We start from the raw sequence: 27019 nt of genomic DNA on the forward strand, positions 1-27019 counted from the left end.
TTTAGCCCATCCCCCCCCCCACACCCCCCGTCCAGTAACCCTCTATTCTCCATATTTATGAGTCTCTTATGCTTTGTTCCCCTCCCTGTTTTTTTATATTTTTGTTTCCCTTCCCTTATGTGCATCTATTTTGTCTCTTAAAGTCCTCATATGAGTGAAGTCATATGATATTTGTCTTTCTCTGACTAATTTCACTTAGTATAATACCTTCCAGTTCCATCCACATAGCTTAAATGGCAAGATTTCATTCTTTTTGATTGCCGAGTAATACTCCATTGTATATATATACCACATCTTCTTTATCCATTCATCCATCAATGGACTTTTGGGCTTTTTCCATACTTTGGCTATTGTTGATAGTGCTGCTGTAAACATGGGGGTGCATGTGTCCCTTCGAAATAGCACACCTGTATCCCTTGGATAAATACCTAGTAGTGCAGTTGCTGGGTCGTAGGGTAGTTCTATTTTTAATTTTTTGAGGAACCTCCATACTGTTTTCCAGAGTGACTACACCAGCTTGCATTCCCATTTTTTTTTTAATGTTTATTTTTGAGAGAGAGAGACAGACAGACACACCGCAAGTGGGGAAGGGGCAGACAGAAGGGGTCAGGATCCAAACCAGGCTCTGCGCTGACAGCAGCAAGCCTGATGTGGGACTGGAACTCACGAACGTAGAGATCATGGCCTGACCTGAAGTCTGACCATCATCCAGGCGCCCCTAATTTGTTTATTCTTGACCCAGGATCCAATCAAGTATTATGTATTGCATTTGACTTTCATATCTCTTTAGTCTTTAAAACTGTTGTTTTGCCTTTTATTTTTTTTGTCTTTCATGACATTTTTATAGAATTCAAGTTAGCAGTTATCTTGAGGAATGTCTTATAATCTGGATTTTATCCGATTGTTTCCTGTTGATAAGATTCAGGTTAAACAGTTTGGTAACAATACTATATAGGTGATATGATATTGCTACTTCCCATTGCATCATGTCAGGAAACACTTAATATCACTTTATCTTATTACTAGTTAATCATTTAGTTAAAAGTTGGTTAAACTGGTATCCATTAGACGTCATCTTGTAAAATGTACCTCAGTCTCATACATTATTTGAAAATATAGGGCTATTACAGTTTCAACAATCTGAAGTGTTTATATTGTCTGTAGATTACCAGTCAAGTTTTTAGTTTCTCTTAGTCAAATCACACTAATACTAGATCTGTATGAATATAAATGAATTGCAAATAACTAAAATTTGGTGGGTCTGATTTTTTAAGACTATAGATCTTTGAGCATCAGTGAATTTGTAAATTTGTTGAGTATATTCATAACTCTTACCATAGTCAAGTCTTAAAGACTTACCTATAGCAGATCATACAAGCCTTCATCTAATAGTCTGGAATCATTTCTGATTTATTCATTTCATTTGTTTACATTATCCAACAAAATTTTGTTGCATGTTTAGTTTTACAAAGCTGTTTAGGAAATAGAAAAGTAATTTTTTCTTGTATCCTGAGTGGTCAGTGATGCGCTTAAAGTAAAACTTTTATAATTTAGATTTATATATAATTAATTAATGAAAATAGAGAAACACCAACAATTTAAAAATAAAGTTTCTCTAAACTTGTTTCTTGATCTTTTGACTACACGTAATATGCGTAATTAAGGCTCCCAACTAAATGCTAATTTGCCTGCCTGGTTCAGGCATGACTCTAATACATATTTATATTCTAGGTTTGGGTTGGCACCATTGGGTCAGGTCCCAAGGGTCGGAATCTCTGTGCTACCTTCCAGCACACAGAAACTTTCGAGTTTCAGGATGAAGTGGGCGCACTTGTGTTATCTGTGTGTCAGGCTGTGAGCCAAGGAATTTTGTGTTTCTTGCCATCTTACAAGGTAAGGGAATATTTATTGTTTCTCTTGCCTTTAAAAAATCACATGGGATTACCATGGTAAGTTTCCAGGAAGCAACAGGAATTACAATTTTCTAAGTATCATATATTTTACTTATTTATTGATTGAGATAGTCCATTCACTGTTTTACTTGAAACTCTAAAACACTAAGTCTTCAAGCAGTGTTTGTTATATGAGGACTGTTTATGATGTGTACATTATTTTTATTTTTAGGGGCAGCTTGATTTTTTTCATAGTAGACGGGAAAAAGTATATTCATTTTCACTTTCACAAATTATACTTTTGAATGTTTCATTAATCTGAATCTAAAATCAGACTTTCTTTGTTGCCCATCTTTTTACTTCATGTATTTGGCGAGGCTAGACATTTTTGTTTTTAAAGTCACTCTGGTTTTTAATAATACTGTGTAAAATTGAGTTACATAGTGTATTTTAGTCCTAATATTTAAAGCATTAAAACTACATATAATTTCTGAGAGTAAAATCATACTTTATCAAAATCCAAGCTAAATTCCAGTGTAGAAAAGTGGTATTTCCTTTTATTTTCTCATTGGAAGTTGTATACGTAAGGATAGTAGCATAAATAAATAATATATTTGAATGGCAATACTGAAATACTTTTGACTCTGCTACTGTTTTCCATTTATGTACATACTGCTTTACCTGAATGTGTCCTCCCAAAGTTTCATATGTTGAAATCCTAACCCCTAAAGATGGTGACATTATGAGTGGGGCCTTTGGGAGGTGCTTAAGTCCCGAGGTTAGAATTCTTACGAACAGGATTAGTGTCTAATAAAAGAGACACTGAGAGAAACCTTGCCCCTTCTACCATGTGAGGACATACAGAATAGATGCCAGCTATGAACCAGAAAGAGGGACCTCACCAAATGTGACCATGCTGGTGCCTTGATCTTGGACTTTCCAGCTTCCAGAAGTGTAAGTGATACATTTCTTATGTTTAAAAGCTATTGAGGTATTCTGTTATAGCAGCCCAAATGGGACCAAGGCACATACTTTTTTAGCCCGATACAGTAAATTAGTCTTCCTGTAGATAAATTGAAAGAATTGCTTTCAGAAGAAATTTAATCAGATAGTTGGTTTTTTTTTTTTTTTACAAGAATATCCAGAAAAAAAATGGACATAAACATTTAAAAAATTCTTAAAAGAAAGCAATATTTATCCCAAAGTGTGAACATTTACACCAAACAGCTATGTTAAAGAAAACTAATAATTAAGCTTGGAGCTAAAGAAAAGTAAAATCTCAGTACATTAATACATACCTTTTTATATTTCCCAATCATGATCACAAAAGTGAGCCATGAAATGCCCAGTTGAATAAATAATTTCATATTCTACTAGGCTTCAAAGACATGGTAAGAATGATTGTTTATATGCTAGTAAGCAGTTTGGTATGGTTTTTTGGGGTTTTGTTTTTTGTTTCTTGAGTTTTTTAGTGTATATATGGAGGAAAACCAAATCTAATATAAAGGTATTTAAATCGACAATAATACAATTGTCATTGGAAAAGTTACAGTGAGAAAGAAAACAGACTGTTGAACAGTACGCCATATCATATTGTAGCAGTGTTCTCAAATGATGTAGTTTTTGTTAGCTGGGTTCAGCAGTTTGAAAATACATCCTAATTATTAATATATTGAGGTGAAATACATTACTTGGTAGAAGAAAAGTAACTACTCTAAATATAAACGGAATATTACCTCCTAAATTTAATTTTTGGAATAGATATAGCACAGTATTAATTTTACAGTTACTGAAATTGATGATTGATTATTGGGTGACTATAGAGACTGTAACATTTAAATATACTTTTTTATCAGATTTATAAATTGGCATAATGAATGGATTATAAAATTTTGTTTCTACTTTTTCAACTAAAAAGAATGAGAAGATAATCAAATAAGCTTTCAAACATTTTATTTCTTTCTTAGTTAATTGTTTTTATTAATAGTAGATTGATAGTTCTGGGGGGTTTGCTTATTTATTTTAATTTATTGTCTGTTTATACTGTATCTTTTTTATTAATTTTTATGGACTTAATCACGTGGGTATTAATTCCCTATAGTACATATCAACATTTCCCCAGTTTTTCATTTGTTGAATTCATTATTATAATTTCTTTTTTTAAGCTTTAAAAAATAAATTTGCTATCAAATTAATTCTTATACACAAATAATATAAAATGATTATAATGAAAACCAATAGTCCTCTGGCTTCTCACTTTCCATTTCTATACCTCGAGACTTCTCAAATCTTTGATCTGTTCCTCTGATATTTATTGTTATTCCTTTTTTTTAAATTGTGAAATATGCATAACAAAATTTATCATTTTAACCGTTTTAGGTGTATGATTTACTGCCATTAAATATATTTGTAATTTATTCAGCCATAAACACTGTCTATTTCTACAACTTTTTCATCTTCCCAAACAGGAATTCTGTAGCTATGAAATAGTAGCTCTCCAGATCCTCTACCCACAGTCCCTCTATTCTTTCTGTTTGTAAGAATTTGTCTATTCTAGGCATAAATGGAATCATAAAATATTTGTCCTTTTGTATCTGGCCTATTTCTCTTAATATAATTTTTGTTTTCAAGGTTCATGCATGTTGTAGCATGTATTAAAATTTCACTTTTATGCCTGAATAATACTCCATTTTGTGTATGTACCACATTTTGTTTATCCATTCTGTGATCACTTGGGTTGGGTCTACCTTTTGAGTATTATGAATAATGCTGCTGTGAACATTGGTATACAGATACCTGTTTGAGCCCTTGCTTCCAGTTCTTTGGAATATATACCTAGAAATGGTATTGCTATATCATATGGTAAATCTGTATAACTTTTTGAGGAGCCATCATGCTGTTTACCACAGCAACTGTATAATTTTAGATTCAGAAAGCAGCATTTCATAAAGATTTCCATTTCTTCACATTCTTGCCAACATTTGTTATTTACTATTTTTTGGATAATAGCCATCCTAATGGATATGAATGGATGGAAACCACAAGTGGCATCTCCTTGTGGTTTTGGTTTGTATCTCCCTAATGACTAGTGATGTTTTTTGTGCTTATTATCCATTTGTGTATCTTCTTTGGAGAAATGTTTAATTCAAGTCCTTTCCTCATGTTCGAATAAGGTTTTTGTTGTTATTGTTGAGCTGTAGTTCTTTTTATATTTTATATATTAATCCCTTACCAGATACATGCTTTATAAATATCATCTCCCATTTTAGGAGTTGTCTTTCACTCTGTTGATAGCATTCTTGGGTACACAAAAATTATAAATTGTGAAATTTTGATCGAGTTCAATTATCTATTGTTTTCTTTTGTTATATGTGTTTTGGTGTCATAACCAAGAAATTATTGCTAAATCCAGTGTCATGAAGATTTCCCCCTATGTTTTCTCTAAGGACTTAATAGTTTAGGTATTAAATTTAGGTATTTTAGCCATTTTGAGATAATTTTATGTATGGTGTAAAGTATGGGTCCACTTCATTTTTTTTGCATGTGGATACCCACTTTTCCTAGCATCATTTGTTGAAAAGTTTCCCATTTCTCCATTGAACAGTCTTGGTACCCTTATTGAAAATCCATTGACCACATATGCAAGGACTTATGTCTAGACTTCCTATTCTCTGTCCTTGGTCTGTAAGTCTATCCTTATGCCATTAGTGTTTCAATTACTTTAACTTTAAAGTAAGTTTTAAAATCAGGAAATGTGGATCCTCTAATTTTGTTCTTTTTCAAGATTGTTTTGGTTATTTGGAGCTCCTCAGGATTCCTTATGCATTTTTTTTAAGTTTATTTTTATTTATTTTGAGAGAGAGAAAGAGAGCATGAGCACAGACGAGCAGGGGAAGGGCAGAGTGAGGAGAAAGAGAATCCAAAGCAGGCTCTGTGCTGTCAGTACAGCCCTGACACAGGGCTTGAACTCACAAACCATGAGATCATGACTTGAGCTGAAATCGAGAATCTGACGCTCAACCAACTAGCCACCTAGGCACCCCTCCTTATTCATTTTAGAATGGATTTTTTCTTTTTCTGCCAAAGAATGCTTTTGAGATTTTGATAGGGATTCCAAAGACTCTGTATCTGGCTTTGGTAGTATTATTAATAATGTTAATTTTTCCAATCCATAAACATGGGATGTCTTTCCTTTTATTTATGTCTTTTTTTAATTGTTCTCAGCAGTATTTAGTAGTTTTAGAGTACAACTCTTTAACCGTCTTGGTTAAATTTATTTCTGAGTATTTCTTATGCTGTAGTAAATGGGTTGTTGTCTTAACTTCCTTTTCCAGTTGTTCATTGCTGTTGTATGGAAAGGGAACTGATTTTTGTGTCTTGATTTTGTATCCTGCAACTTTACTAAATTTATTGGCTTTATATTTGGGGAGGGATCTTTAGTTTTCTAATTATAAGATCATATCATTGGCAAACAGAGATCATTTTACTTTTTCCTTTCCAATTTGGATGTCTTTTTCTTGCCTGATTTTTCTGGCTAGAACTTAAACTACTATATTGAATAGAAATGGTGCAGACTGGCATTGTGGGTTGTTTCATTGAGTGTGATGTTAGCCTGTGGGTTTTTCATATATTGCTTTATAATGTTGAGGAAGTTTCCTTCTATTCCTAGTTTATTGACTTTTTTTTTTTTTTTTTGTCATTGATGCTTTTTCTGTATCAATTGAGAATAATCATGTGGCTTTTTTGGGGGGGGTTCTTCATTCTATGAATTCTATATGTTACATTAACTGATTTTCATATGTTGAACTACTCTTTAATTTTGGGAATAAATCCCATTTGGTCTTGGTTATAATCCTTTTAGTATGTTGCTAAATTTGGTTGCTGAATTTGTTGAGGATTCTCGCATCAGTATTCATAAGAGATATTTGTCTATAGTTTCTTTTGCTTTTTGAGAGAGAGAGAGAGTGAGAGAGAGAGAGAGAGAGAGAGAGGAAAGAGAGAAATCTCAAGTGGGAGAGGGGCAGAGAGCACAAGTGAGGGAAGGAGAGAAAGAGAGGGAGATACAGGATCCAAAGCGGGCTCTGCGCTGACAACAGAGTGCCTGATATGGGGCTTGAACTCATGAACCATGAGATCATGACCTGAGCCAAAATCAGATGCTGAACTGACTGAGCCACACAGGCGCCCCAGTTTCTTTTGCTTCTAATATCTTTGTCTGCCTTTGCTCTTAGGGTAGTATTAGCCTCATAGAATAAGTTAGTAAATATTCTCTACTCCTCAGTTTTTTGATAGAGTTTGAGTAGGATTGGTGTTAATTCTTTAAAGGATTTGTAAAATTCACCAATGAATCCACTGGGTTCAGGGATTTTCTTTGTTGGAAGATTTTTGATTGCTGTTTCAATCTCTCTACTAGTTATAAGTCTGTTCAGATTTTCTATTTATTCATGATTCAGTTTTTGTAGATTGTGTATTTCTTCAAATTTGTCCATTTTATGTTGGCTATCCAAGTTGAGATACAATTATTTATGATGTTTTTTATAATCTTTATTTGTGTAAAATTGGTAGTGAGGTCGCTTCTTTCTTTTGCGGTTTTAGTAATTTGAGTCTTACCCTCCCCTCCCCCCCACAGTCATTCTAGCTAAAGGTTTGTCAGTTTTTTTTTTTTTACCCTTTCAAAGAACCAACTTTTGGTTTTATTGATTTTCTCTGCTGTTTCCTGTTCTTTTTTTTTTCCATTTATCTCTTCTGTGATCTTTATTATTTCCTTCCTTCTGCTAGTTTTCGATTTAGCATGCTCTTCTTTTTCTACTTCCTGAAAGCACAAAATTAGTTTATTAATTTGAGATCTTCCTTTTTAATTTTTATTTATTTACTTTTAAATGTTTATTTTTGAGAGAGAGAGCAGGGAAGGTGTAGTCAGAGGGGGGTGACAGGATCCAAGCAGGCTCCATGCTATCAGTGCAGAGCCCGATGTGGGGCTCGAACTCATGAACCATGAGATCATGACCTGAGCCCAAAGTCAGATGCTTAACCGACTGAACTACCCAGGCGCCCTGAGATCTTCCTTTTTTAAATTTATTAAAAAAAATTTTTTTTTAATGTTTATGTATTTGAGAGAGAAAGAGAGACAGACAGAGCATGAGTGGGGGAGGGACAGAGAGAGGGAGACACAGAATCCAAAGCAGGCTCCAGGTTCTGAGCTGTCAGCACAGAGCCTGACATGGGGCTTGAACTCACAAACCATGAGATCATGACCTGAGCCGAAGTTGGACGCTTAACTGACTGAGCCACCCAGGTGCCCCTTTCTTTTTTTTAAAGCATGTCATTATAGCTATAAATATCTCTCTTAGCACTGCTTTCTTTGCATCCTTTAAGTTTTGGTATATTGTGTTCTCATTTTCATATTTCTCAAGGTATTTTCTAATTTCTCTTGTAATTTCTTTTTCGACTTGTTGGTTGTTTAAAATATGTGTTGTTTAGGGGCACATGGGTAGCTCAGTCGATTAAGCATCCAACTCTTGGTTTCGGCTCAGGTCATGATCTCAAGTTTGTGAGTTTGAGCCCCGCATCAGGCTCTGTGCTGGCAATGCAGAGCCTGCTTGGGATTCTCTCCCTCTTTCTGCCCCTCTCCTGCTTGCTGTCTCTCAAAATGGAAAAATAAACTTAAAAAATTTTTTTAATATGTGTTACTTAATTTCCTTATATTTGTGAGTTTTCTAGTTTTCCTTCTTTTATTGATTTCTAGTTTTATTCTATTGTGACCAGAAAAGATCTTTTGTATGATTACAGTGGTCTTCCTTCCTTCCTTCCTTCCTTCCTTCCTTCCTTCCTTTCTTTTTTTTCTTTCTTCCTTTCTTTCTAATTTACATCCAAGTTAGTTACCATACAGTGCAATAATGATTTCAGGAGTCGATTCCAGCGATTCATCCCCTATGTATAGTACCCAGTGCTCATCTCAACAAGTGTCTTTCTTAATGCCCCTTACCCATTTAGTCCAGCCCCCCCACCCACAACCCCTCCAGCAACCCTCAGTTCTCTGTATTTAAGAGTCTCTTATGTTTTCTTCCCCTCCCTGTTTTTATATTATTTTTGCTTCCCTTACCTTAGGTTCACTAATTTTGTATCTTAAATTCCACATGAGTGAAGTCATATATTTGTCCCTCTCTGACTGACTTATTTCGCTTAACATAATACCCTCTAGTTCCATCCACATTGTTGCAAAGGGCAAGATTTCATTCTTTTTGATTGTCAAGTAATACTCCACTGTGTGTGTGTGTGTGTGTGTGTGTGTGTGTGTGTGTACCACATCTTCTTTATCCATTCATCTGTCAGTGGACATTTGGGCTCTTTCCATACTTTGGCTATTGTCGATAGCACTGCTGTAAACATTGGGGTGCATGTGCCTATTCGAAACAGCACACCTATAGCCCTTGGATATATACCTAGTAGTGCAATTGCTCGGTTGTAGGGTAGTTTTATTTTTAACTTTTTAAGGATCCTCAATACTGTTTTCCAGAGTGGCTGCACCACTTTGCATTCCCATCAGCAGTGCAAAAGAGATCCCCTTTCTCCACATCCTTGCCAACATCTGTTGTTGCCTGAGTTATTAATTTTAGCCATTCTGACTGGTGTGAGATGGTATCTCATTGTGATTTTGATTTGTATTTCCCTGATGATGAGTGATGTTGAACATTTTTTGTGGTGTCTGTTAGCCATCTGGATATCTTCTTTGGGAAAGTGTCTATTCATGTCTCTTGTCCATTTCTTCTACAGTGATTATAAATTTATTAAGACTTGTGTTATGGACTCATGTGGTCTTTTCAGGAGAATGTTCCCTGTCCCTTTTGGAGAAATGTGTATTCTCTGTTGTGATTGAAGTTCTATACATGTCTATGAGGTCCAACTAATTGACAGTGTTGTTCTAGTTCTCTTTTTCCTTTCTCATCTCTATGCAGTTTCTATCCATTAGTGTAAGTGGGTTATTGATGTCTCCAACTGTTGTATAGTTGTCAGTTTCTCCCTTTCTGCCATTGTTTGCTTTATATATGTTGGGTCTTCAATTTTGGTGTATTATATTTACAGTTATATGTTTTTCATAATTGACCTTTTTATCATCAGTGTATAGTATCCTTTGTAGCAGTTTTTGACTTCAAGTTTATTTTGTCTGATATTAGTAATGCCACCCTACTCTTCTTTTGGTTACTATTTGTTTGGAATAGCTTTTCCATCCTTTTACTTTCAGCCTTCATGTCTTTAGATCTAAAGTGAATCTCCTATAGTTAGTGTATAGTTGAGCCATCTTTTTAAATCCATTCTGCCATTTGTTATTTGCTTTCTGTGTGTCTTACAACTTTTATGTTCTTTATATCCTCCATCACCACCCTCTTTTTTGTTTACTTGATTTTTTATAGTTACACATTTTGCTTTCTTGTTTTGCTTTATGTATATTTTATAGATACTTTCTTTGCGCTTAGAGTGGGGATTACCTATTTAGCATCCTATCATAGCAATCAGATTTGAATTGATACCAACTTCATTTATGTACAGAAACTTCCATGTAAACAGCTCCATCTCTCCTTTGTGTTACTGATGTCACAAGTTACTTCTTTTTACATGTATGCCAAATAACAAAGATTTATAATAATTTTCATGCATTTGCCTTTTAAATCCTGTAGAAAATTAAAAATAGGGTTACAGGGGTGCCTGGGTGGCTCAGTCGGTTAAGCGCCCAACTTAGGCTCAGGTCATGATCTCACGGTTCATGGGTTCGAGCCCGCATCGGGCTCTGTGCTGACAGCTCAGAGCCTGGAGCCTGTTTCAGATTCTGTGTCTCCCTCTCTCTATGCCCCTCCCCAACTCATGTTCTGTCTCCCTCTGTCTCAAAAATAAATAAACATTAAAAAAAAATTAAAAAAAAAATAAATAAAAATAGGGTTACAAACCAAAATTACAATAATTGTGGCTTTATATTTTTTCATGTTTTTATCTTTCCTGAAGATCTTTATATTGTTATACCACTGTAAGTTACTGTTTTGTGTTCTTTTATTTCAAAATAAGGACTCCCTTTAGCAGTTCTTGGAGTAAGGTCTAGTGTAATAAACTCTCACCTTTTGTTTATCTGGATATGTCATAATTTCTCATTTTTTAAAAATTAAATTCAAGTTAGTTAACATATAGTGTAGTATTGGTTTCACTTTTCTCCATCATTTTTGAAGGAGAGTTTCTCCAGATAATAGAATTCTTGGTTGATAGTTTTTTCTTTAGCACTTTAAATATATCCCATTGCTTTCTGGCCTCTAAGGTTTCTGATGAGAGATAAGCTTATGGTCTTATTGAGAATCCTTTGTATGAGATGAGTTGCTTTGCTTTTGCATCTGTTTATTCATTTGTTTATGTATTTATTTTGCTCTTCATCTTTTGACAGTTGAATTACAAAGTGTCTTTGTGTATGTTGCTTTGGATTTATTCTAATTGAACTCCTTAGAACTGATTGAACTCCTTCTGGATTTGTAGACTCACTTCTTTCATCACATTTGGGGAAATTTTAGCCATTATTTCTTGAAATATTTGAATTAAGAGATAAGGGAAATACAAAATGTCACAATTTATGTAGTGTAGCTGAAGTTATACTTAGAGGGAAATTTATAGCTTTTAACCCTTATTAGAAAAAAAAGAGAAAGATCTTATAATCTGAATTTCTGAGGAAAATAAACAAAAATAAACAAAATAGAGGAAAGGAAATAATAAAATAGAAAACCAATAAATAATATAAAGAAATCCGTGAAACCAAGAGCTATACTCATTATTAAAATGTATTAATAAAGCTAATAAAATCTAACAAGACCACACAACATAAAAAGAGAAGGAAAATTACCAATGCTAAGAATTAAGTGGGAATATCATTACAGATTTTGTTGAATTAAATAGGTAATAAAGGGATATTTTTAACAACTTTATGCCAAGCAGATAAACAGCTTCTATGAAATGGATAGATTCCTTGAAAGACACAGATTACCAAAATTGACTCAATAAGAATCAGATAATTCAAATAACATATCTGTTGAACAAATTGAAATAGTAATTAAAACCTTTCCACAAAGAAAATTGTAGGCTCAGATGTCTTTATTGGTTAATTCTATAAAGAAAAAGTACCATTACTACTCAAACTCAGAAAATAGAGGAAGAGGGAGTACTTCCCATGTCATCAGGCAAACTATCCCTGATACTAAAGCCAAATAGGACATTATAAGAAATTAAAACTATGGACCAACATGGGCCTAAAAGTCATTAACAAAAAATTGGTAAATATAATCCCTTAGTATAAAGAGGATCATATATCATGACCAAGTGAGATTTATCCTAAGAAGCTAATAATAATTCAAAAATCCACCTGTATAATTCAGTTCATCAGTGGAATAAGTTAGAAAAATTAGAAAAAAACACGTTTCTCTAAAAATTCACAGATATAGCATTTTACAAAATTTACTGCCAGTTCATAATATAAACTTCTATGAAATAAAGAACAATCTGATAAAGGGGAATCTGAAAAACTTACAGCTAACATCCTGCTTAATGTTCTAAGACTGAATGTTTTTTGTCCACTTTCAGGAATAAGGCTCAGATGTCTTTTTTTTTTTTTTTATCGTTTATTTATTTATTTTGAGAGTGAGAGAGTACACGCAAGTGGGGAAGGGGCAGAGAGAGAGAGAAAGAGAGACAGAATCCCAAGCAGTCTCCACACCGAGCATAGAGCCTAACATGGAGCTCCATCCCATGAACCTCAAGATTATGACCTCAGCTAAAATCAAGAGTCAGACTTTTAACTGACTGAGCCACCCAGGTACCCCCAGATGTCTGTTTCTTACTCTGTTCAACATTGTACTGTATCTAGAATAGTAAGACAAAAAAAGGAAATAAAAGTTAGATTTCAAAAGAAAAAGAAAATGGTTTTGCTCAGACATCGTGATTGTGTATTTATAAAATACTAAGGAATCAATAAAAAAAAGCTATTAGAATTAATAACTGAATGTAGCAAGTTCTCAGTCTAGAGAAAGTCAATATAGGCACCCCTTTTCATGGGTTTGAACTGCACAAGCCCACTTATATGTCAATTTTTTTCATAAATATGGTGTAATATTATAAATGTGTTTTCTTTTCCTTATAATTTTCTTAATAATATTTTTCTTTTCTCTAGCTTGCTTTATTATAAGAACACTATCATACATTTAATATACAAAATATGTATTAATCAGGTATGTTATTGGCAAGTCTTTTGGACAGTAGTAGGCTATTAGTAGTCAAGTTTTGGGGGAGTCAGAAGTTATATATGGCTTTTTAACTGGGCAGGGGTGTTGTTCCTAATTCCCACATTGTTCAAGGATCAACTGCATACATAAACAGATTGTTTATCTATAATAGTAATGGCCTATTGGAAAATAAAATTTAAATCAGCATCAGTTCAAATAACATTAAAAAGCATGAAATTATGTGCATGATATGCATGACCTGAACACTAAAAAGTACAAAACATTGCTGAGAGAAATTAAAGACTATATAATACCTATATAAAGAGATACTATGTTTATGAGTCTTAGTATTAGTATTGTCTTAGTATTGTTAAGGTATCTATTATCCTGAAATTTATCTGTACATTCAAGCCAATCTTAGTAAAAATTTCAATAGGCCTTTTTAAAAAAGTGTTTTGTTTATTTTGAGAGAGAGAGTGAGGGAGCACGAGCAGGGGAGGGGCAGAGAGAGAGGGAGAGGAGTCTGTCAGTGCAGAGCCTGACACAGGGTTTGATCTCACAAACTGTGAGATCATGATTTGAGCCAAAATCAAGAGTCAGACACTTAACCAACTGAGCCATCCAGGCGCCCCTCAATAGGCCTTTTTTTTTTTTTTTTTTTTTGGTAAAGAAATTGACACGATTCTGTTAATTCACGCAAGTGCAAATAACTTAGATTATTTAAAAATTTAGAAAAATAAGCAAAAACAAAGTTGGAAGTCTTAAATAACTGATTTCAAGATTTCCTGTAGAGCTACAGGGATACTGGGCATAGGGATCAACATATATATCGGTGGAACAAAGTAGAATCTAGAAGTTGATTCATATGTATATACATATATGGTCAACTGGCTTTTGGCAAAGATGCAAGTAATTAAAAAAATTCTTTTTAGGGGCGCCTGGGTGGCGCAGTCGGTTAAGCGTCCGACTTGAGCCAGGTCACGATCTTGCGGTCCGTGAGTTCGAGCCCCGCGTCGGGCTCTGGGCTGATGGCTCGGAGCCTGGAGCCTGTTTCCGATTCTGTGTCTCCCTCTCTCTCTGCCCCTCCCCCGTTCATGCTCTGTCTCTCTCTGTCCCAAAAATAAATAAAAAACGTTGAAAAAAAAATTAAAAAAAAAATTCTTTTTAACGTTTATTTTTGAGAGACGCGCAGAATATGAGTGGGGGAGGGGCACAGAGAAAGGGAGACACAGAATCTGAAGCAGGCTCAGGCTTTGAGCTGTCAGCACAGATCCCTATGCAGGGCTTGAACCCATGGAACCATGAGATCATGACCTGAGTCAGAATCTGATGCTTAACCATCTGAGCCACCCAGGCACCCCAAGATGCCAAGGTAATTTATTAGATAAGTGGAAGTCTTTGCAGAAAATGGGATTCTTGTACATCCTTATGGGATAAAGTGAACACTGACACCTCATAACCTTATCCAAAAAATTAACTCAAAATTGATCACATACCTAAACATAAAAAGCCAAAACATAAAAACTGAAATCACTTCTTTAAAGACCTTATCTTTAAATATAGACACATTTTGAGATACTGGGGATTAGGACTTCAACATATAAATTTTGAGTGAGAAAATCTCAGTCCATAATGGTACAAAGGAACTTTTTGGGAAAATGTATGTTTCATATTTTGATTATGGCAAGAGTTTCTTGGGTACATGAATTTGTTAAAACTCATTGAATTACTCGCTTAAAATGAATGCATTTTGTTATAAGTAATTATACACCAATGAAATTGCTTTTTTAGCAGCAAAACATCAGCCCAAGCAAAACAGAAAAAAATACAATTTTCATTGCAAATCTGATGAAAATGTTATTCAAATATGTTTATCTGGAAAGTATAATATAAGATCTTCCCACATAGGATATGATGTGTGTCTATATTATGCAGTATTTTTGTATCCTTCAGTAAAATTAGGTGGTTAAACCAACAATAAAACAGTGTGCTTAATACTTTCCCTTTTTTTTTCCCAAAAGTTTTTAATGTTTATATTATTTTTGAGAGAGAGATTGTGAGCAGGGGAGGGACAGAGAAAAAGGGAACTCCAGGCTCTGAGCTGTCAGTAGAGAGCCTGATGCAGGGCTCAAACTCACAAACCATAAGACCATGACCTGAGCTGAAGTTGGACACTTAACTGACTGAGCCACCCAGTTGCCCCGATACTTTCCCTTTAACAAAAGTGCATAAGCAGATACATTCTACCTTTCATTAGGTCATCTGGTATGCCAATATAAATAACTGAAAAAATAGCTTTTGCTGTGAAAATTTATATGTTCAAATATTGTTCAAATTCAGTTTTAAAATGAATGTTTAGAGTTGTTGTTTATACAAGTTGACATTCCATGAGTTTTTAGGTAATCAGTCTTATAGTTCACATTCCCTACAAGCTTCTACTTCACCTTTATGAAGTCTAGAATAGTTAATAATGTAAGTACAAGAGTCAGGCAGGAATTCAACTAAAGAAAATTATCAACCAGAAAGAAAAAAAAAGGGGGGAAAGATGTTTAAAAGTTTAAAAATGGCAAACAAAATGATGAAATTCTGTTTTTCATTAATGAATAACATGTCTATATTGATGACAACTTAAAGATCAGGATGCTATTAATATCTAAATTAGATGCCATTCCATAATTATGACATAGTATACACAATTGTTAAAATATTATTGTGTTACAGACCTATAATTCACAATTTAAAAGCATATTTAATTATAATATTGTAAACAGCTTCCTTAGAAAGATGAGTAACTATGATGATGAATCAACTAAATGTATAGGCATTATCACTTTTCCCTTCATTGGGTACTTAGTCTTTGATAAGATACCAGGCACCAGGCCTTTCTACATCTTAATGTAGACAGATTGACAACATGAACACTAATCGTTTTTATCTTAATTTTATTTAAAAGCATCTTCTAATTCTAATTAACTTGTACTTTCTGATACTCTTTGGTACCCAGTGAGTATCAGTTCTGATACTCATTTTGAAAAGTTATTTTTGCTAGCATTGCTACTGATTTTTACCATAAATAATCTTGTTAGGGTATATTTATTCACCTTGTCTTAACAATAAAAAAATATTAAACATGACAGTTGTAACACAGCTTTATAGTAAAAGTATATTTTCTAAATAAGTGAAAATTTAAGTAAAATTACAAGAACATTAGTTTTATTATAATAAAAATTACATACTTAAATGTTACTTAGTAATAGAGTTTTTATATCATGTGATTATGCTGTATGGATCTAAAAAGAGACACAATATATGGGTTAACAGGGTTTTTTTCCTGATTAGAATGTGATTATCATAATAATTCATCATGAAGCATAAGAACTTTATTAAAGACATGAGAAGTTTTGAAATTTTGTTTGTAATACTAAGACCAAATATTTCTTCAAAATTAAAAAAAGTATGGGGGCGCCTGGGTGGCTCAGTCGGTTGAGTGTCCGACTTCAGCCCAGGTCATGATCTTGCGGTCCGTGAGTTCGAGCCCCGCGTCAGGCTCTGTGCTGACAGCTCAGAGCCTGGAGCCTGTTTCAGATTCTGTGTCTCCTCTCTCTGACCCTCCCCTGTTCATGCTCTGTCTCTTGCTGTCTCAAAAATAAAACATTAAAAAAAAATTAAAAAATAAATATAAAGTATGTGTAGGGTGCCTGGGTGGTGGCTCAGTTGGTTGAGCATCTGACTTGATTTCAGCTCAGGTTATGATCTCTCCGTTCATGTGAGATCGAGCTCCACGTTGGGCTCCACACGGCATGGAGCCTGCTTAAGATTCTCATTCTCTCTCTCTCTCTATCTCTTTCTCTCTTTCTCTCTCCCTCCCTCCCCCCCCACCCCACCCCTTAAAAAAGATATTTAAAACAGAGAAGATTTTGAAGAATCAATATTATAGCACAGAGGAGACAATTTTTCTTTATTCATAATTTTCAACTAGTTCTTATTATCTAATTACTGTAATTACCAATTGACTCCTATTATAATGTTTCAAAATCTTGAATTTTTGAAAATTCGGAAACCTCCTAATTTTTCCGTCTTTAACTTATTTTTTCTTAATCTCAAGTTGGTCTCCTTCCTGTTTTCATAAACCTTTTTTTTTGAGATACAGTTCACATATCATATAAATCACCCTTTTAAAGTATAGAATTTAGTAGTTTTGAGTATACTTACAAAGTTGTATAGCCATCACCACTAATGGTCTAATTCTAGAACATTTTCTTCACTTCAAAAAGAAACCTCTTATCTAGTAGTGGTCATTTCCTCCTCTTACCTCCCCTTACCCCCTGGTAACCACTACTCTGTGTTTCTATGGATTTGCTTTTTCTGGACATTTCATATAAATGGAATCATATAATATGTGGCCTTTTTGGTGGCTTCTTCACTTAGTATAATGTTTTCAAGGTTTATCTGTGTTGTAGGATGAATCAGTACTTTATTCCTTTTTATGATTAAATAATATTCCTTTTACTTTCAATATTTGTATCTCTGAACTTAAAGTGTGTCTTTTATGGACAGCATGTTCATTTTTTCAAAATCCATTCTGCTACTCTGCCTTTTAACTAAAGTTTTTACTTCATTTAGATTTGGGGTAATTATTGATAAGGTAGCTTTTATATCTGCCACTTGGCTATTTGTTTTATTTATGTATGTCGTCTTTTTCTCCCTTGTATTCCTCCATTACAAGTAGGAGGAATACAAGTGTTAAGTAGGTATTTTCTAGTGTGCTGTTTAAATTTTTCTAGTGTGTCATTTTAATTTCCTTGGTGGTTTTTTTTACTATATATATTTTGTTATTTAAAAATTTTTTTTGAATGTTTATTTCTTTATTTTGAGAGCAAGAGAGAGAAAGAGCATGAGTGGCCGAGAGGCGGGGGAGGGCAGGGTGGAGAGAGAATCCCAAGAAGCCTCCATGCTGAGCATGGAGCCAGACATGGGACTTGATCTCACGAACTGAGAGATCATGACCTGAGCAGAAATCAAGAGTTGGATACTCAACCAACTGAACCATCCAGTCCCTATTTTTTAGTTATTTTTTAATGGTTGTCCTGGGAATAATAATAGCCATCTTAATTTATAACAATATACAGTAGTTTGGATTGATACTACTATAATTTCAATAGCATATAAACATTTTTATCCTGTATAGCTGTATTATGTTCTACTTTGTGATATTATTATCATAAACATAAATTTTTATACATGTATGCCTGTCAACACAGATTTATAATTACTGCATTTGTACTTATTTTTTTAATCAAATAGACAAAAAGTGTTACAAAAAATACATTTATACTGTCTCTTATGTTTACTTTATATTTACTTCTGTTACTTATTTTTCATGTACTTTTGAGTTACTGTCCCCCAAAACTCATTCTTAGGGTCTGAGATTACAGCTCTCTCCATCATAATCCACTGTCATTATCCAATCACCTTGGGGCTCAATCTCATGAACCATGAGATCATAACCTGAGCCAAAATAAAGAGTTGATGCTCAAGTGACTGAGCCACCCAGGCGCCCCTAAGAGAGATCATGTTAATGGGTAGAAGATTTTCTAAACTTTTTTTATGGATAGAAAAGTTTCCAAAAAATTATTTTGAAAAGAGACTCTCTGGTGCCAAAGTAGCAACTTGAACCTTTTTAATTCATTTCAGTCTGATTTTTTGTTACATCTTTATGAGTAAAATATATAAACCATTTTCCCTGAGGGAACATTTTTGCATTGACCACTGAATGTCAGATGAGGAATAAAATGCAAATGTTTCTGTTCAGTCTCTAGTTAGAATTTTTATAAGTATTGTTTAATATTAAATGTGTATGTTGAAAGAAATTAGTTTGATATGTTTCTCATTTTTGAGCTATATTGCATTTAATTTGAAGGAGAAACCAAATTGTTCCATTCAACTTTTTTAAACGTTTATTTTTGAGAGAGAGAGAGAGAGAATGTGTGCAAGCAGAGGGGGGGCAGAGAGAGAGGGAAACAGGATCCGAAGTGGGCTATGCACCAGCAGCAGAGGCCAGTGCAGGCTCGAACTCACAAACCATGAGATCATGACCTGAGCCGAAGTCAGATGCTCAGCCAGATTGTTGGAACCAAATTGTTCCATTTAAAATGTTATTCTTTTTTTTTTATTTAGATGCTTGATGTTTCTATAGATTATAGATTTGCCTTATTTAACTAATCAACCAAGCATTTCTAAGGAACATTTTCCCCACAATGTAAAGGAGAAGGAATGTTCATGGTGTTGAGGACTTTGGGATTGTGAGAGGTTAGGTGTAGTTCTTAAGAACTTCTCTTTTTAACTAAACAATATTCCTTCATTTGTTCATTCCTTCACTGATTTTATTTATTTAACAAACATTGGGCACATAACTACATTCTGAGTAAACAACTCAAACGACTTGGCCAAAGTTGTATGTTTAATTAATGAAAGCATTTGCCTTAGAACTCTTGATTTTCTGGTCCAGTGCTGTGTTCATAATAGCATTCTAGAGTTTAATATATGAAATATAGTTGATATGGTAAATATTAATTTGATCTATTATTACTTAAAATAATACACACATTTATACAAATACCTATATACTGGTATATCAGTATTTATTTTTGCTTTTCACTTCTACCATTGCTTGTGAGCTAAACTGTTATCCTTAGAAAGGTAGACATAAGAGCTACTCTGAAGGGATATGCTGAAAGTGGCTTTAATGAGTGACTGATTAAATATTCTGGAAAATAGATCATTCGGAAATCATCTATTTAAACAACGAGGTTTTTTGCTTTTTTTTAATGTTATGCATGTATATAATCATTCATACAGTTTTTCTGTAAACAAAAATATGTACATTTATGTCACATCTAGCTTCAACAGACCTTTATAAAAATATATTGATTACAATTTTTTAAGTGAAAAACCTAGGGAGAATAAGAGCAGGGAAGTTAAGATTAACTGGAGTGAAGGATGGCTAGATAACCTAGTTGAAAGAGGCAAGGGTCAAGCAATAAATCTAGAAGCTGCATTCATTCTAACTGATTTCTCTCAAAAATGAATAAACATTAAAAAAAAGTTTTTTAAGTCAGTAGACATTAAGATAGGAGATTATCTAGATGTTCCTGATCTAATCATTCAAGCCCTTTAGGAGCAGAATTTTCTACAGCTGGTTGCAGAAAAGGAAGTCAGAGACACATGATCTAGCCTGGAAGAAAACAGACATCTGTGTTGTAAACTGGTGGGAGGGGTGGAGCATGTGGTAAGGTATTTCAGATGGCCTCTAGCTGCTGAGAGACATCGCGGTCCATAAATAGCAAAAAATGGGGCGGAATAGTCTTGAAGCCAGTAGGAAATGAATTCTGACAACAACCAGTGACCTTGGAAGAAAATCCAGTTTCAGATGAAAACTGTAGTCCTGACAGACACCTTAATTTGAGCCTATGAGACCTAAGCAAGAATCTAGTTGTGCTATGACCGGACATCTGATCTTCAGAAACTGGGATAATAAATGATGGTATTTTTATGCTACCACGTGAATGACACTGGAAGACATTATGCTGAATAGAATAAGGCAGTCACAAGAAGATAAATACTGTATGATTCCCTTTATTTGAGGTACTGAGAGTAGGCAAATTCATAGAGACAAAGTAGAAGAGTAGTTGCCAGGGGCTGGGGGAAGAGGGAATGAGTTTTTAAGGGGTATAATTTTGGTTTTGCAAGGTAAGTAGCGTTTTGGAGATTGGTTGTACAATAATGTGAATGTACTTAACACTACTGAGCTATACATTTAAAAATGCTTAAAATGGTAAATTTTATGTATACTTTACCACAATTTAAAAAAGTGGGTATTGGGGCGCCTGGGTGGCTCAGTCGGTTAAGCATCTGACTTTAGCTCAGGTCATGATCTTGCGGTCCGTGAGTTCGAGCCCCGTGTCGGGCTCTGTGCTGACTGCTCAGAGCCTGGAGCCTGTTTCGGATTCTGTGTCTCCCTCTCTCTCTGACCCTCCCCCATTCATGCTCTGTCTCTCTCTGTCTCAAAAATAAATAAACGTTAGGGAAGATGGTGGCGTAGGAGGACGCTGGGCTCACAGCTCGTCCTGCTGATCACTTAGATTCCACCTACACCTGCCTAAATAACCCAGAAAACCGCCAGAAGACTAGCGGAACGGAGTCTCCGGAGCCAAGCTCAGACAAGAGGCCCACAGAAGAGGGTAGGAAGGGCAGCGAGGCGGTGCGCGCTCCACGGACTGGCGGGAGGGAGCCAGGGTGGAGGGGCGGCCCGCCAGCCAAGCAGAGCCCCGAGTCTGGCCATCAAAAGCGGAGGGGCCTGATGGAGTATGTTCCAGCAGCAAGCACGACTTAGCATCTGGGAGGTCATAAGTTAACAGCTCTGCTCGGAGAGCGGGAAGGCTGGAGGACAACGGGAGGGAGAGTTGCTGAGCCCTGGGAGGACAGAGATCAGTTTGGTGGGGAACAAAGGCGCTCGCTAGCGCCATCTCCCTCGCCCATCCCCCAGCCAAAATCCCAAAGGGAACCAGTTCCTGCCAGGGAACTTGCTTGCTCCAAGCAAACACCCAACTCTGTGCTTCTGCGGACCCACACCTCCGGTGGCGGGTCTCATTCCCTCCTGCTGCCACAGGGCCCCTCCTGAAGTGGATCACCAAAGGAGAAGCGAGCTAAGCCTGTCCCTCCTGCTGCCGTGCACCTTGCCTACCCACCCCAGCTAATATGCCAGATCCCCAGCACCACAAGCCTGGCAGTATGCAAGTAGCCCAGATGGGCCACTCCCTCCACAGTGAATCCCACCCCTAGGAGAGGGGAAGAGAAGGCACACACCAGTCGGACTGTGGCCCTAGTGGTGGGCTGGGGCAGACATCAGGTCTGACTGCGGCCCGCCCACCAACTCCAGTTATACACCACAGCACAGGGGAGGTGGCCTGCAGGTCCGCACCACTCCAGGGACTATCCAAAATGACCAAACGGAAGAATTCCCCTCAAAAGAATCTCCAGGAAATAACAACAGCTAATGAACTGATCAAAAAGGATTTAAATAATATAACAGAAAGTGAATTTAGAATAATAGTCATAAAATTAATCACTGGGCTTGAAAACAGTATAGAGGACAGCAGACAATCTCTTGCTACAGAGATCAAGGGACTAAGGAATAGTCAGGAGGAGCTGAAAATGCTATAAACGAGATGCAAAATAAAATGGAAACGACCACGGCTCGGATTGAAGAGGCGGAGGAGAGAATAGGTGAACTAGAAGATAAAATTATGGAAAAAGAGGAGGCTGAGAAAAAGAGAGATAAAAAAATCCAGGAGTATGAGGGGAAAATTAGAGAACTAAGTGATGCACTAAAAAGAAATAATATACGCATAATTGGTATTCCAGAGGAAGAAGAGAGAGGGAAAGGTGCTGAGGTGTACTTGAAGAAATAATAGCTGAGAACTTCCCTGAACTGGGGAAGGAAAAAGGCATTGAAATCCAAGAGGCACAGAGAACTCCCTTCAGACGTAACTTGAATCGATCTTCTGCACGACATATCATAGTGAAACTGGCAAAATACAAGGATAAAGAGAAAATTCTGAAAGCAACAAGGGATAAACGTGCCCTAACATATACAGGGAGACCTATGAGACTCGTGACTGATCTCTCTTCTGAAACTTGGCAGGCCAGAAAGGATTGGCGGGAGATCTTCAATGTGATGAATAGAAAAAAATATGCAGCTGAGAATCCTTTATCCAACAGTCTGTCATTTAGAATAGAAGGAGAGATAAAGGTCTTCCCAAACAAACAAAAACTGAAGGAATTCGTCACCACCAAACCAGCCCTACAAGAGATCCTAAGGGGAATCCTGTGAGACAAAGTACCAGAGACATCGCTACAAGCATAAAACATACAGACATCACAATGACTCTAAACCCATATCTTTCTATAATAACACTGAATCTAAATGGACTAAATGTGCCACGCAAAAGACATAGGGTATCAGAATGGATAAAAAAACAAGACCCATCTATTTGCTGTCTACAAGAGACTCATTTTAGACCTGAGGACACCTTTAGATTGAGAGTGAGGGGATGGAGAACTATTTATCATGCTACTGGAAGCCAAAGAAAGCTGGAGTAGCCATACTTATATCAGACAAACTAGACTTTAAATTAAAGGCTGTAACAAGAGATGAAGAAAGGCATTATATAATAATTACAGGGTCTATCCATCAGGAAGAGCTAACAATTACAAATGTCTATGTGCCGAATACAGGAGCCCCCAAATATATAAAAAAATTACTCACAAACATAAGCAACCTTATTGATAAGAATGTGGTAATTGCAGGGCACTTTAACACCCCACTTACAGAAATGGATAGATCATCTGGACACACGGTCAATAAAGAAACAAGGGCCCTGAATGATACATTGGATCAGATGGACTTGACAGATATATTTAGAACTCTGCATCCCAAAGCAACAGAATATACTTTCTTCTCGAGTGCACATGGAACATTCTCCAAGATAGATCACATACTGGGTCACAAAACAGCCCTTCATAAGTATACAAGAATTGAAATTACACCATGCATACTTTCAGACCATAATTCTATGAAGCTTGAAATCAACCACAGGAAAAAGTCTGGAAAACCTCCAAAAGCATGAGGTTAAAGAACACCCTACTAAAGAATGAGTGGTCAACCAGGCAATTAGAGAAGAAATTTAAAAATATATGGAAACAAATGAAAATGAAAATACAACAATCCAAACGCTTTGGGATGCAGCGAAGGCAGTCCTGAGAGGAAAATACATTGCAATCCAGGCCTATCTCAAGAAACAAGAAAAATCCCAAATACAAAATCTAACAGCACACCTAAAGGAAATAGAAGCAGAACAGCAAAGACAGCCTAAATCCAGCAGAAGAAAACAAATAATAAAGATCAGAGCAGAAATAAACAATATAGAATCTAAAAAAACTGTAGAGCAGATCAACGAAACCAAGAGTTGGTTTTTTGAAAAAATAAACAAAATTGATAAACCTCTAGCCAGGCTTCTCAAAAAGAAAAGGGAGATGACCCAAATAGATAAAATCATGAATGAAAATGGAATTATTACAACCAATCCTTCAGAGATACAAACAATTATCAGGGAATACTATGAAAAATTATATGCCAACAAACTGGACAACCTGGAAGAAATGGACAAATTCCTAAACACCCACACTCTTCCAAAACTCAATCAGGAGGAAATAGAAAGCTTGAACAGACCCATAACCAGCGAAGAAATTGAATCAGTCATCAAAAATCTCCCAACAAATAAGAGTCCAGGACCAGATGGCTTCCCAGGGAAGTTCTACCAGACGTTTAAAGCAGAGATAATACCTATCCTTCTCAAGCTATTCCAAAAAATAGAAAGGGAAGGAAAACTTCCAGACTCATTCTATGAAGCCAGTATTACTTTGATTCCTAAACCAGACAGAGACCCAGTAAAAAAGGAGAACTACAGGCCAATATCCCTGATGAAGATGGATGCAAAAATTCTCAATAAGATACTAGCAAATCAAATTCAACAGCATATAAAAAGAATTATTCACCATGATCAAGTGGGATTCATTCCTGGGAGATGCAGGGCTGGTTCAACATTCGCAAATCAATCAACGTGATACATCACATTAATAAAAGAAAAGATAAGAACCATATGATCCTGTCAATTGATGCAGAAAAGGCCTTTGACAAAATTCAGCACACTTTCTTAATAAAAACGCTCGAGAAAGTTGGGATAGAAGGAACATACTTAAAGATCATAAAAGCCATTTATGAAAAGCCCATAGCTAACATCATCCTCAATGGGGAAAAACAGAGCTTTTTCCCGGAGATCAGGAACATGACAGGGATGCCCACTCTCACCGCTGTTGTTTAACATAGTATTGGAAGTTCTAGCATCAGCAATCAGACAACAAAAGGAAATCAAAGGCATCAAAAAATTGGCAAAGATGAAGTCAAGTTTTCACTTTTTGCAGATGACATGATACTATACATGGAAAATCCGATAGACTCCACCAAAAGTCTGCTAGAACTGATACATGAATTCAGCAAAGTTGCAGGATACAAAATCTATGTACAGAAATCAGTTGCATTCTTATACACTAATAATGAAGCAACAGAAAGACAAGTAAAGAAACTGATCCCATTCACAATTGCACCAAGAAGCATAAAATACCTAGGAATAAATCTAACCAAAGATGTAAAAGATCTGTATGCTGAAAACTATAGAAAGCTTATGAAGGTAATTGAAGAAGATATAAAGAAATGGAAAGACATTCCCTGCTCATGGATTGGAAGAATAAATATTGTCACAATGTCAATACTACCCAAAGCTATCTACACATTCAATGCAGTCCCAATCAAAAGTGCACCAGCATTCTTCTCGAAACTAGAACAAGCAATCCTAAAATTCGTATGGAACCACAAAAGGCCCCGAATAGCCGTAGTAATTTTGAAGAAGAGAAAAGCAGGAGGCATCACAATCCCAGACTTTAGCCTCTACTACAAAGCTGTCATCATCAAGACGGCATGGTATTGGCACAAAAACAGACACATAGACTAATGCAATAGAATAGAAACCCCAGAACTAGACCACAAACGTATGGCCAACTAATCTTTGACAAAGCAGGAAAGAACATCCAATGGAAAAAAGTCTCTTTAACAAATGGTGCTGGGAGAACTGGACAGCAACATGCAGAAGGTTGAAACTAGACCACTTTCTCACACCATTCACAAAAATAAACTCAAAATGGATAAAGGACCTGAATGTGAGACAGGAAACCATCAAAACCCTAGAGGAGAAAGCAGGAAAAGACTTCTCTGACCTCAGCCGTAGCAGTCTCTTACTCGACACATCCCCAAAGGCAAGGGAATTAAAAGCAAAAATGAATTACTGGGACCTTATGAAGATAAAAAGCTTCTGCACAGCAAAGGAAACAACCAACAAAACTAAAAGGCAACCAACGGAATGGGAAAAGATATTTGCAAATGACATATCAGACAAAGGGCTAGTATCCAAAATCTATAAAAAGCTCACCAAACTCCACACCCGAAAAACAAATAGCCCAGTGAAGAAATGGGCAGAAAACATGAATGGACACTTCTCTAAAGAAGACATCCGGATGGCCAACAGGCACATGAAAAGAGGCTCAATGTTGCTCCTCATCAGGGAAATACAAATCAAAACCACACTCAGATATCACCTCACACCAGTCAGAGTGGCCAAAATGAACAAATCAGGAGAGTATAGAGGCTGGAGAGGATGTGGAGAAACAGGAACCCTCTTGCACTGTTGGTGGGAATGCAAATTGGTGCAGCCACTCTGGAAAACAGTGTGGAGGTTCCTCAGAAAATTAAAAATAGACCTACCCTATGATCCAGCAATAGCACTGCTAGGAATTTACCCAAAGGATACAGGAGTGCTGATGCATAGGGGCACTTGTACCCCAATGTTTATGGCAGCACTCTCAACAATAGCCAAATTGTGGAAAGAGGCTAAATGTCCATCAAGTGATGAATGAATAAAGAAATTGTGGTTTATATACACAATGGAGTACTACGTGGCAATGAGAAAGAATGAAATATGGCCCTTTGTAGCAACATGGATGGAACTGGAGAGTGTTATGCTAAGTGAAACAAGCCATACAGAGAAAGACAGATACCATATGGTTTCACTCTTATGTGGATCCTGAGAAACTTAACAGAAACCCATGGGGGAGGGGAAGGAAAAAAAAAAGAGGTTAGAGTGGGAGAGAGCCAAAGCGTAAGAGACTCTTAAAAACTGAGAACAAACTGAGGGTTGATGGGGGGGGGGG

General features: G+C 35.9%; 1 protein-coding gene across 1 annotated transcript in view; it reads left to right on the forward strand.

Annotated features, from left to right (window-relative positions):
- Positions 1 to 27019, forward strand: part of BRIP1 (BRCA1 interacting helicase 1) — a 202466-nt gene that overhangs the window by 80263 nt on the left and 95184 nt on the right. Inside the window, 1 exon segment of the mRNA XM_049636532.1 lies at positions 1732 to 1893. Within this exon segment, the coding sequence (XP_049492489.1) occupies positions 1732 to 1893 (162 nt within the window).

The sequence above is a fragment of the Panthera uncia genome, chromosome E1, assembly GCF_023721935.1.
Source record: "Panthera uncia isolate 11264 chromosome E1, Puncia_PCG_1.0, whole genome shotgun sequence".
Classification (NCBI taxonomy): Eukaryota; Metazoa; Chordata; class Mammalia; order Carnivora; family Felidae; genus Panthera; species Panthera uncia.